Here is a 14043-nt window from a genome sequence, read left to right as displayed (position 1 = left end):
ACGCTCCGCAATGGAATTGACGACCAAAACAATCCAAAGCACCATTTCATGCTCGAGTGATTACAACCGCCTTCATCGGGCGGTTAGCCAGAATCACCGGCGAAACGGCACGCTACTCAAACTGGAAATGTTGTGGCTTTACTCTCCAACACACAACCAGTATGCTGAAGTAGTAACTAATTGACACGTTTTGATTAGGTGACAAACTTTACTTATTGGCCGTGTCGGGTTTAACGACACACTTATAGTTATGCGATCTAACCAAAAAAATACTTTTATCACGGATAATATTGGTCGCGAAAGCCGACCACTACGTGCCAAACTGGTGCCGTTATATGAGACATGTGGCGATCCGGGGTCCGGCTAACTGGGATTTTACTGTTACAAAGTCAAGTGGTGGTCACACCTGTGCCTCACGGCGAGAAGGGCCTTAGACACCAATTCTGGAGTGTGTACGTTCTCCATCCGTTCTGAATGGGTTTCCTGCAGCTTCTCCGACTTTCTCCCATAGGTAAAACAAAGACACCCCATACAATGTAACCGGCATCGGCCTAACATCCAAGACTGAATAACCACCTGAAAATTTGGGATTCCACACAGTCGTAGCAGCGTCGCCCCCGTTACTTTTTGCAGGACCCTCCTTAAAAGTAGTCTTGAGGCCTACTGAGGCTTTACCTGGGTACAATTAAGGATATTGCAATGATTATTAAACGAGCTGATATCTGCAGCAAATCTGCAGCTGTTGGGGCAAGTGCTGTTAGCGAGCATCTATGACGGTCGTTACGGTACACGAGGGGGTGGGTGGCCAGCACCACGCCCAACCAGTGGCGATGTTTACACACCGCACCAGGTACTAATTTGAGGCTGAGTCGACCTAGGGGAGGCCTAGGTCCGAATCAGATGATAGTCACTGGTGTTGACCGTGAACGGAAATCTAACCCTCGGGTAACCGGGTTCGTAAGTGCAGGGCACTAACCGCTGCACCACCACTCCTCCCACACACATGCGCACACACACGGACACACGCACACACATGCACACAATAATCTGGAGATGCAATTCTTACAAAGAGCGGTAAATGAGTGTCACGTGCCGTGGCGCTGGGTGAGATGAAACTGGACTTCCCGGGCTGGGCCAGACTCACTTTATCTGAACACAAAAGAGTCGGCGGCTGCATGAGACGCAAGAGAAGTGAGGAATGTGTGATTGTTGGCTTGGCTGATGATGATGATGGTGGAGATATGGTTTGATGATGATGATGAAAACGTCTGACGTGCTGCATGTTGCTGATGATGACGATAAAAAAAAGAATCTTTGATTCCGATGATTATGAAAATAAATGTGCCATGCTGTTGATCAGTTGAAGCAAGACCATCATGCTGAAATGTTTCGTGTTGTTTAGAGCGGTGTTGATGATAATGAAAATGATTGATGCTGATGGTGGTAAGCATCACAAGCTGCCTGCTTTGGCATTATACATCATCAATCTGACATCTACCTGCACGATCTAACCCATTAGAATCGCATTATTTGTTCTAACGGTCGTTGAAAGATTATGTATAAGATAGTGATCGTGACGATCACGACACCGATGCAAAGCAACCTGAGTGGCGGAGCTCAGAGCGTCACATCTTGGCTCTCCATCAGTATCCCACAAAGACAAAGGTCCCCCTTATATACTTTACAGACTCTTGGGGCAAGTGTTGTTCGCGGGCAGCACCTATGAAGGCCGACAGGGCGCACAAGGCGATGGGTGGCCAGCAACACGCCCGGCCGTCTTTGTCTCACCAATGCTATTGTATGCACACCGCATCAGTGACTAATTTGTGACTGAGTCTAGCAAGGGGAGGCCCAGGACTAGTTCAAATATTCGCCACTGTTATTGGTCGTGAATGGGAGTCAAACTCGTGTCGCCAGATTTGCAGCGCAGTGCGCTAACCGCTGCACCACCGCTCCCCGTACGTGCACGCACACGCGCGTGCATCTCTCGCGAAGAATGCCACCGGACACGCGCGAGTTCTTTGTCCCGATTTTTGCGCGCCTGCCAATCTCTCGCCGGTGGGGTGGCGGACAAGGAGGGAGGAGAAGGAGGTCTAAGAGCGCGCGTGTGTCATACGTGACACACGCACGCGCGCACAAGGTGCGGCTGATGGTGCCCGACAGTGACGATGATGCAACGGACCGTTCCGTTCACTCCTTGAGCGTTATCACAACAATGATACCTACACATCGTCCTTGACACACGTAGCGCAGTTCTGGGCAATTGATGATGCCCTCTCAGTTTTCACATCATCTTGTGCACTAAATGTTGCCACCCATGATGCACCCTGTCCTCCAGAAGTGCAATTTGAAATTCAACATTTATAAACTTCTGATAAACCCCATGCGTTCTCTACATTTGATGCTGACAACAATGCGAGAGACACAGCCACAGAACCACAAGACACTCGGGATTCAAACCAGAATCGCTGGAGGAGATATAAGTGCAATAGAGGAAAAATATATAAATGCCTGGTAAAATTGAGAAATGTGCATCAAAGTCTTACGGGGAGGTTAAACCAAGGACCATGAGGAACAGATGAGGCAATTTATGAATCTAGAGCATTTGTAGAGCTCACTAGCTGCATTGAAATATCTGTGGTTTCTGCAACCATCTTTAAGCTGTCTGATCTTCATTCTCTGTTTGTGAATCACCTACAAGGACTTGGGCTTCAGGAAACTCGTCAGCACGACCACACTAGACAGCCGATTGCTGGAATTCTTTCCAGAGGCTTGGGAACAAGATTTATGGCAGAAACACTCTTTAACCTTTTTTTTTTTAGAGAGGGACCGCTATCAGTTTGTTTACAATTTCCACCAAGACGGAGCATAGTGAGTGCAGACCACCTGTGATGATGCCACCTTCTGGAAGTCCAAATACACGCTCGTTCTGACAGCTATGCCTGTGTCTCAGCTGTAGCACTGAAGAATACTGCTGCCGCTGTACCTGTGCGAATTTGACCACTCCAGAGCTGCGTATTTGAGGCCAGAGGGACCGGATAAATAATTGCATTTGCAGCTTATTGGAAAAGGCCAGCTCACGAATGATGATGCCATTGGGTGGGCTGCATGTCATGTCTCTCTGCAGCCTCCTCTCAATGACCCTCCAGATTTTACTGTACTCCTAACATCTTTTCTGCGAGAAATCTTAGACTTCGGCCACGATCACTGCTGCGTCATGCACAGTTCATGACTCTCACCTCTGTGAGCGAGGCCAAAATGGATCTCTTTTGGACAAATTATCAGGCTGGACGGGCTGTCTACCAGGTTGGGATTTGGGTCACAAGCACCGCGCCACAGCAGCTGGCTCCTTCTCCAGAGGGCTTTTTGGTTGGACCAAAATGGACAAATCATGGATGGCAATTTGGATAGCAATTCCAGAGGTGTCTAAAGCATGTAGAGAGCTGATCAAATGTTCCTGCAAAGGATATTGTCTCAACTGCTAAGTGTGGAAAAGCCAACATACATTGCACTTTGCAAATGCAAATCGAAGGAATCTGTTATAGAAGACTGAGAAACAGCAAGTTGTACACCACTTCTCAAGTTCAAATGGTGGAAGGCTGTAACATTATTGGAAATATTAACGGTTATGATTCTTTACACATTTCTGTAGCTGGTTGGGACATACTAACCCTGCTTCAAACAGCTTGGTATATGTCTTCCCACTGATAGACGGCTATCTTGAACACTCTCAAACATTTAGGAGGGCTTCTGGCCTTTTCTGATTCCAAGGACTTACAAGACACAAACACTACATTTGGTAATTTTATCCACTGTGTAACTTAATTATATATTGTGGCCAATGGTCAAGTTTATTTTTTTTACCAAGCGAGATCAAGATAGTCTCATTTACAAGAGTGACCTCGGCCATTAGACTTGTCAGTAGGGAGCAAAGATTGCTCATTATAATCCAAAATTTCGCACCTCCGATTGCCATGGTTGGCTACGTACGATGCGAAAGAAGTTCACCATGCGTAGATACAAATTGAGTAGCCAGCGGTATAATTTTTGAATTGGGCAAATTTGGAACCGTGATGTTGTCACACAGTGGCCTGCTGTGGCGATTGACGTCAGGGGATATTAAACGTGAACTGTGGAGCTGGGGAGAGTGCTGTATCATCAGGTTTACTACAGCCGCAGCCACAACGGTGGATTGTAAACAGCCAATGCTATAGCACGCTGCGGTTTGACAACGCGTGTGTCCGTGAGTGACAACGATTGATTTTGATCGGCAAAATCGATCTGTTCTTTGGCAACGTGGCGCCTGCCCGCTCACAAAACTACAGTGGCACGGGAAGTGGAGGGCAGATCATTCTGCTTGATAGCGGTCAGGATTGCTGCAGCTGTTTTTTGGCTGATAATGGAAAAAAAAACATTTCTTTGTGTGGTTAGATGTGCGATTACACATGGCAAGAAAGAATAATTTTATTTCATTTCAAATTGCCAAGGGTTTTATTTATTGTTTCGCAAATCGAGCCCTCGCGTCACACCACGGGACATCTTTTCTTAAACGTTACCGATGTTCTGTAATCCATTCGAACATGGTACAGTAAAATCTCGGCAGGCCGCAGTCACAGTGAAGAGCCCGAGTCCAGCAAGCTGAGAAGTGTGGCGAGCTGCACGTCTCATTAAAATCAATGTGAAAAACAGTAGCAAGCCTGTGTTGCTGTACGTGGATACTGCGCGGGGAGCGGTGGTGTAGCGGTTAGCGCTACGCTGCGCTACGAACTCAGCCCCCCGAGTACGATTCCCGCTCACGGACAACAGTGGTGACGTATATTTGAACCAGTCCTGGGCCTCTCCTTGGTCTACTCAGCCTGGTGCGGTGTGTTAGCATCGCCACTAGGGAGACAAAGGTGGCCGGGCTTCATACGTGCTCGCTCACAGCACTTGCCCCAACAGTCTGTTAAGTCTATATGGGGGACCTTTGTATTTACTTTATATTACTGTGAATATATTAGTATGTAATGTGTGTTTTATTGCACAGACAAACAAATATAAAGTGCTTAGGGTATGCTATGTGCTGTTTTGCCGTGCTGTGTGGGATTTATGTCCATCGGTCGGGGGGGTAATACACCTGTCCCCCCCTCTCCTATCTCCAACCACTCCTGCCCTATCACCTCACAGTGATGAAAGTCTTGCATGATGTTGATTATTTTTGTCAATGATAATTGACGGTAACCGTGATCATAGTGACGATTAAGGTGATGGTGGTGACGATAATGATAAGACTTGAGCAAGACCTGCCACTGCACATCATTCCTGCAAACGTTCATCCGATAAAGCCTTACCGAGTCTAAAGACCCCCTTTTAAGGAGGGTCCTACCACATTGATACGTTGGTCCAGTCGCTTTTAAAGCAGTGCTTTTCACGTGGCAAGGCGATGAGGCACCTGAGAAAACCCGCCAAGCGTGCAATATTTACACGAGTTAAAACAACAGAACTTTGCAAATATTTTGTTATTGCATTCCCCAAACCGCCCGGAATGCGCCTGATATCGTGTGACCTCGGAAGATAAACGACTGTGCTGTTTCTACGTCCAGATCGCCGCGCTTGCCAGGAGTCGGCGATGCATTGAGACGGACGGGCGGACGGAATGGACGGCCTCTGTCGGAGAGAAGGCGCCGGCGTTGGCACCGCAAGCGGCTCGTGGTTCGGGGCCATGGCGTTGTCGGGACGGGCGTCCAACCGGGACCCCGCGCGCGAGCCTCCGAAGCTGACCCACGACCCTCCCTGGGAGGAGACCTTTGACCCCGAGGTGTCGCCCAGGTCGCAGGACTCCCCTCTGGACCTCACCCGCGAAAGGGGGGTGCCCAAGACCTACGACCGGCGTAAGTGTTCCCGGGAGCGTCTCGCGAGAAGTGCCGCTTTTACGATTCCATGACGGTGCGGCCGACACGGCGTGCTGCTGCTGTTTGTCGAAGGAGGAGGAGCCACGCGGCCGACAATCTGAGCACCGTTGCTGACCCCGTGGGAGGGACTGTGTCCAAAAATGGTCGTCGCTTGATCCAACGACGTTGGTGTAGCCGGCCTAAAATGACGAACTCTCGAATTTCAATGGGGTAATGTGGGGGCGAGGGAATGTGGGAGCGGGGAAATGCAAGTCGTGCGTAAATTTGGCCATATGTATGTTGTTTACTTCTGTAGAATGTAGAGCGCCTTTCATACCACGAGATTCAAGGTTACGTCACACAACGCATTATTATTCGTTCAGATAAAGAGACAAATCATTTTCAACGGCGAATGTACACATAATATGATAAATACATAAAAAGAAGGAAAACTCAATGAAGCAGTAAAATATGGAATAGATGCTATAATTAAGGCAAAATTATACAACTAGGCCTCAGGCCTTGTTTATTTTTTTCTAGCAATTCAAATAATACAAATAATAACAGTATAGAGTTTGGTAGTGGCACCATTCTTATCTGAAGCGTTTGTTTACATTTCATTGTCCGTAATATTTTGCACTCATGTCACTCCTGAGCCGGAACGTTTTCCGCCGTGCCCGTCGCGACCAGATGGAGCCCTCGACCTGTCCCTGAAGACGACCCCGTGGGGGCGCGCCACCGACGAGGGCGGCCTCACCGTGCCCGTGCCCTCTCTCGTCGCCGCCACCACACGCGCTCGGGGATACCCGGCGGCCTCTTCCGCCCAGTAGGTCCCCGCGTGCCGCCGCCGCTGCTGCATCGCACGCCAAGCCGCACCGACTACCACACCAGCGCATCGTCACCCGCTGCGCTGGTGAACGACCGCCACCATGCCAATGAACCACCAGTCGCTCGAATTTGTGTTGTCCTTCTAGGCCTCCCCTAGGTCGACTCGGCCTCAAATGAGTTCCCGGTGCGGTGTGCAGTAAACATCGCCACTGGGGAGACGAAGGCGGTCGGGCGTGGTGCTGGCCACCCACCCCCTCGCGTGCCGAGCCGCTAACGGCACTTGCCCCAACAGTCTGTTAAGGCTATACGGGCGATCTTTGTTGTTGTATTCTTGTTCCCCCGCACCTCTGATTTGCTGTCCTTCCCCAGCATCCCTCTGATTTGCACACTTGGCTACGTACGGTGCTAAAGAAGTTCAACGTGCATGCATGTACATACATATACATACATAAAGATAAAGATCCCCTGTATAGCCTTAACAGACTGTAGGAGCAAGTGCTGTTAGCGAGCACCTATGAAGGCCGGAACAGTACACGAGGGGGTGGGTGGCCAGCACCACGCCCGACCGCCTTTGTTTCCCCAGTGGTGATGTTTACACCGCACCAGGTACTCATTTAAGGCTGAGTCGACCTCGGGGAGGCCCAGTACCGGTTCAGATAATCGTCACTGGTTTTGGCCGTGAGCAGGTCGCCAGGTTCATAGCGCAGCGCGCTAACCGCTACACCATCGCTCCCCACATACATATACATACACATACATACACATACATTCACATACATACAAATGCGCTACCCCACTGCTGCTGGACCAATACCAACATCGAACAGACCTGCCACCTCCGATTAGCATGGTTGGCTAACACACATACAGCGTGCTAACACACATACAAGCGTGCTAACACACATACAAGCGTGCTAACACACATACCAGCGTGCTAACACACATACAGCGTGCTAACACACATACAGCGTGCTAACACACATACCAGCGTGCTAACACACATACCAGCGTGCTAACACACATACAGCGTGCTAACACACATACAGCGTGCTAACACACATACCAGCGTGCTAACACACATACAGCGTGCTAACACACATACCAGCGTGCTAACACACATACCAGCGTGCTAACACACATACAGCGTGCTAACACACATACCAGCGTGCTAACACACATACCAGCGTGCTAACACACATACAAGCGTGCTAACACGCATACAGCATGCTAACACACATACCAGCGTGCTAACACACATACACTACAGTGCTAACACACATACAGCGTGCTAACACACATACAGCGTGCTAACACACACACAAGCGTGCTAACACACATACAGCGTGCTAACACACATACAAGCGTGCTAACACACATACAGCGTCCTAACACACATACCAGCGTGCTAACACACATACCAGCGTGCTAACACACATACCAGCGTGCTAACACACATACAGCGTGCTAACACACATACAGCGTGCTAACACACATACCAGCGTGCTAACACACATACCAGCGTGCTAACACACATACAAGCGTGCTAACACACATACAGCGTGCTAACACACATACCAGCGTGCTAACACACATACAAGCGTGCTAACACACATACCAGCGTGCTAACACACATACCAGCGTGCTAACACACATACAAGCGTGCTAACACATACCAGCGTGCTAACACACATACCAGCGTGCTAACACACATACAGCGTGCTAACACACATACAGCGTGCTAACACACATACCAGCGTGCTAACACACATACAGCATGCTAACACACATACAGCGTGCTAACACACATACAGCGTGCTAACACACATACAGCGTGCTAACACACATACAAGCGTGCTAACACACATACAGCGTGCTAACACACATACAGCGTGCTAACACACATACACTACAGTGCTAACACACATACACTACAGTGCCACACTGCCCCAATACACCGCTACTAACTACATCAACAGTGCCCTAACGTAAAAAGTCTCCACACCGAGCACCACCACAACACCCATCACCACCACAACACCCATCCCTACCACACCACCCATCCCTACCACACCACCCATCACCACCACACCACCCATCCCTACCACACCACCCATCCCTACCACACCACCCATCACCACCACACCACCCATCCCCAACCACACCACCCATCCCTACCACACCACCCATCCCCAACCACAACACCCATCCCCAACCACAACACCCATCACCACCACACCACCCATCCCCAACCACACCACCCATCCCTACCACACCACCCATCCCTACCACACCACCCATCCCCACCACAACACCCATCCCCAACTACACCACCCATCCCTACCACACCACCCATCCCAACCACAACACCCATCACCACCACACCACCCATCCCAACCACACCACCCATCTCTACCACACCACCCATCCCTACCACACCACCCATCCCTACCACACCACCCATCCCCAACCACAACACCCATCACCACCACACCACCCATCCCTACCACACCACCCATCCCCAACCACACCACCCATCCCTACCACACCACCCATCCCCAACCACAACACCCATCCCCAACCACACCACCCATCACCACCACACCACCCATCCCCAACCACACCACCCATCCCTACCACACCACCCATCCCCAACCACAACACCCATCCCCAACCACAACACCCATCACCACCACACCACCCATCCTCAACCACACCACCCATCTCTACCACACCACCCATCCCTACCACACCACCCATCCCAACCACAACACCCATCCCCAACTACACCACCCATCCCTACCACACCACCCATCCCAACCACAACACCCATCACCACCACACCACCCATCCCAACCACACCACCCATCTCTACCACACCACCCATCCCTACCACACCACCCATCCCTACCACACCACCCATCCCCAACCACAACACCCATCACCACCACACCACCCATCCCTACCACACCACCCATCACCACCACACCACCCATCCCAACCACACCACCCATCCCTACCACACCACCCATCCCTACCACACCACCCATCCCTACCACACCACCCATCCCTACCACACCACCACACCACCATACCACCACACCACACCACCACCACACCACCCATCCCCACCACACCACCCATCCCCACCACACCACCCATCTCCACCACACACAAGTGCACACCACCAGGTCACCCGTGGCACTAAAGCACTGCTGTCACATTAATGAACCCACTGCCACAAACGCAGCGCGACTCTTCAGTCCACCACCCGCAGCCCCAGAATCTTTCAGCGTGGCTGGTTTTTAGGAATTCACCGCTCGTAACCATGGCAGCAACCAATATTACACAGCTCCGATGAACAATTTAACAAAAATCACGTGCCCGGTAGCTAAATTGGTGATGGATGTAATTCTTTTTGGATCTCCTGTGGTGGGATACAATGTGGGGCGCCTGTCATTTCCTCTCAGCCACGTGTCTGACTGTGGTTAAGTGCCTCAAGGAAAGCGGTGGATGAGTAGCCACGGGGGATTGGGGGGGGTGTCTCATAACAATGTTATTACAGCGAGCTTACGACGTGCAAGCGGCGCGCATTCGTGATGCACAGGACCTACACGAGTGCGGCGATAACAAATGTTCGGGATGAGATCAGTCTTGCTCCGTCCATCCACGGGAGCCCAAACCGAGTCGTGGGACTCTTCTTGCCGGAGGGTCCTGCCCGCGCCGCTACGTTGGCTTTTTATTAGAAGGCGTTTTTATTCTAAGAAGTTTTTATTATAACATGTTTTTCAACCGATGAGTGAGTTGCTGTATATACACGTGGGAGGAAACCGGAGCGCCCGGAGAGAACCCACACACACGCGCACACACGCACACACACACGCACACACACGCACACACACGCACGCACACACACACGCACACACACGCACGCACACACACACGCACGCACACACACGCACGCGCACACACACGCACACACGCACACACACGCGCACACACACGCACACACGCACACACACGCACACACGCACACACACGCGCACACACGCGCACGCACACACGCACACACACGCGCACACACGCACACACACGCGCACACACGCACACGCACGCACGCACGCATGCACGTGCGAGCTAGGGGGCAACGCTCTATCCCACTGGCGATTAGTCCACACGCTGTGCTGCCTTCTCCTGGCGGGCCAGAGTATGGCGCATCCTCGACGCGCACGGTAAGGGAGTTTTACGACATCCGTGCAGTGATCTACCAACGCTCGCCTCCACAGCGCTGGATCACAGGCCAACTACCTTACTCATAATGTCAGAGGAACTGCGTTTACACCGCTGTTACTCTGGGCTCAAACCCTGTGATGAGGCCAGAATGTCAGGTGCTTTGAATCACTTACAGCTTGCTCGTTTCAGCGTTATTGTCGTTCAATTGACATTATTTTTCAAGGAAAATAAAAGGTAAGGCCCTCTAAGATGTGCCGAACCCGTAGACCCCCGCACATATGGTGCAGTTAGCCAGAACCAAACCTTTCAAAAACATTTTTTCGGCGCACCCGAAAACCAGGCGGTTCAACTCACCGACAGGACGGATGCAGCAAGTCGAAAATGCCGGTCAGGAATTGACACAGCCGATGAACCTTCCCCGGCTCGGTTCGGTCGTGTCACGAATCTCCGCAAAACCCACCGACGTCGACCAAAGCGCCGGCTCGCGTGACGGCGTCTCGCCTCCCCGCCGCTCGCCCGTCTCCCTCTTCCCGCAGGGACCCTGACGGCGCGACGGAACGGCCCGATGGCGGGCAGCACCCTGGCCGGCTGCACGCGGTGCTCTCGCGGCTGCGCACCGCGCGCCACCACGGCCTCAAAGTCCGCGGCCCCGAAGGGCCGGCGCGCGACCCAAACGCGAACGGCGGCAACGGCGGCATCGGCGGTGGCAGCTGCTGCCGGGGCCAGCGAGCGGCGCTGGCCCCTGTGCGGCAGCAGCAGCAGCAGCTGCAGCAGCTCCTGCTGCGTCACCGCTCGCCCACCCTGCCCCTTGCGCTGCCGGTGCTGGCGTCTCGGCAGACGGCAGCTCCACAGGTGCAAAGACAGTCGCAGCTGTACGCAAATTCGCAGCTGCACGCAAATTCGCAGCTGCACACGAATTCGCAGTTGCACGCAAATTCGCAGTTGCACGCAAATTCGCAGTTGCACGCAAATTCACAGTTGCACGCAAATTCGCAACTGCACTCAAATTCACAACTGCACTCAAATTCACAACTGCACTCAAATTCCCAGCTGCACTCAAATTCACAGTTGCACACAAATTCACAACTGCACTCGAATTCCCAGCTGCACTCAAATTCACAGTTGCACACAAATTCACAACTGCACTCAAATTCACATCTGCACACACATTCACAACTGCACTCAAATTCACAGCCGCACTCAATTTCACAATCGCACTCAAATTCACATCTGCACACAAATTCACAACTGCACTCAAATTCACAACTGCACTCAAATTCACATCTGCACTCAAATTCACAGCCGCACTCAATTTCACAATTGCACTCAAATTCACAACTGCACTCAAATTCACATCTGCACACAAATTCACAACCGCACTCAATTTCACAACCGCACTCAAATTCCCAACCGCACTCAATTTCACAATTGCACTCAAATTCACAACTGCACTCAAATTCACATCTGCACACAAATTCTCAACTGCACTCAAATTCACATCTACACACAAATTCACAACTGCACTCAAATTCACATCTACACACAAATTCACAACTGCACTCAAATTCACATCTGCACACAAATTCACAACCGCACTCAAATTCACAGCCACATTCAAATTCACAGCCTCACTCAATTTCACAACCGCACTCAAATTCCCAACCGCACTCAATTTCACAATCGCACTCAAATTCACAGCTGCACACAAATCCACAGCTGCACTCAAATTCACCACTGCACTCAAATTCGCAGCTGCACTCAAATTCCCAACTGCACTCAAATTCGCAACCGCACTCATATTCTCAACTTCACACAAATTCACAGCTGCACTCAAATTCACAGCCGCACTCAAATTCGCAGCCACACTCAATTTCACAACTGCACTCAAATTCACTACCGCACTCAAATTCTCAAGTTCACACAAATTCACAGCCGCAATCAAATTCGCAGCCACACTCAAATTCGCAGCCACACTCAAATTCACAACCGCACTCAAATTCACAGCTGCACTCAAATTCACAACTGCACGCAAATGTGCAGCTACACACAAATTCAGAGTCACACTTGAATTTCCAACTGCACTTCAATTCACAGGCACACTCGAATTCACTGCCATACACACATTCGCACACATACTCAAATTTGCAGTCACAGTCGAATTTACAAGCACACTTGAATTCACAGTCGCACTTAAATTCACAGCAACACCTGCAACCGCATTCCCAGCCGCGCTCACGACGGACGGATTTACAAACGCAGCCACAATCCCAACATCAGCCGCACTCGCGACAGTTGCATCCGCAGTCGCCGATGAACGTGGACTTTCAATCGCAGCCCCACAGTCAATCGCAGCTACAGCCATACCCGCAGTTAGACTCGCAGCCACAACTGCCGCTGCACGCGCACGCTCAGGTGCAGTGCCAGCATGTGGGGCCTTCCCCGATGCAACCGTCGCCCCAGCTGCACTTCCACACGCAACAGCAACAGCAGCAACAGCAGCAGCAACTGCAGCAGCCGCACCATCCGCACGCCCGGCTGCTACCTCATCCTCAACTCCCCGCCACCGCCCCGGCGATTTCCTCCGGCGCACGGTGGCCGTTCCTCACTCACAGCCCGGACGCCGCCGCCGCCGCCTCCGTCAGCAGCCACGGAGGGGCGTCCGAGCCGTCGTACGGGGCCCCGTCCTGCTGGCGCCGGGCGGCAGGCACGAGCGTCGACGGGCAGCGAGGACGGCCGGACGCGATCGCCAGGACGCGCGTCTCGTCCAATGCCGCCTGCGAGATGCGGCGTCAGGCGGAGGCGGAGTGGGCTGGGTGCGCAGGGAGGGAGCCGTCGGCCGTCCCTCCTGCGGCCGTTCCTCCGGCGGCCGCTATCACCCTCAACCTGGCTGACGGTGCGGGTGTCGATCCGGCCACGCGAGCGCCGTGGGCGGTGGTGCCACGGACTTCTGCGGCTGCTACGGCGGTCGTGCAGACGCCGTGCGAAGGTCCCCCGTGGGGCTCTCGGGGGGCCGTGCGGCCCGAGGGACGCCCTCCCGTGGGGCCCTCGCTCCCCGCGCCTCACCGCTGCTCACAGGTAAATGACGCGCGTCTGAGTTGACGTCTTGTGGAAGGGT

At 52.1% G+C, this 14043-nt stretch overlaps 1 protein-coding gene across 1 annotated transcript in view; it reads left to right on the top strand.

The window, feature by feature from the left end:
- The window catches only part of LOC116941465 (uncharacterized), a 48136-nt gene that overhangs the window by 15030 nt on the left and 19063 nt on the right, over window positions 1–14043 (top strand). The window contains exons 2-5 of the mRNA XM_076066442.1: window positions 5583–5870; window positions 6561–6696; window positions 11465–11780; window positions 13233–14003. Coding sequence (XP_075922557.1) covers window positions 5636–5870; window positions 6561–6696; window positions 11465–11780; window positions 13233–14003 — 1458 coding nt within the window. The 5' untranslated portion in view covers window positions 5583–5635. The remainder of the gene's footprint in view (window positions 1–5582; window positions 5871–6560; window positions 6697–11464; window positions 11781–13232; window positions 14004–14043) is intronic.

Source organism: Petromyzon marinus, chromosome 11 (genome assembly GCF_048934315.1).
Source record: "Petromyzon marinus isolate PM22_M1 ecotype Great Lakes invasive population chromosome 11, UKy_Petmar_22M1.pri1.0, whole genome shotgun sequence".
NCBI classification, from domain to species: Eukaryota; Metazoa; Chordata; class Hyperoartia; order Petromyzontiformes; family Petromyzontidae; genus Petromyzon; species Petromyzon marinus.
The sequence above is the reverse complement of the archived record's forward strand: the minus strand, read 5'-3'. Positions and strand labels throughout refer to the sequence as shown.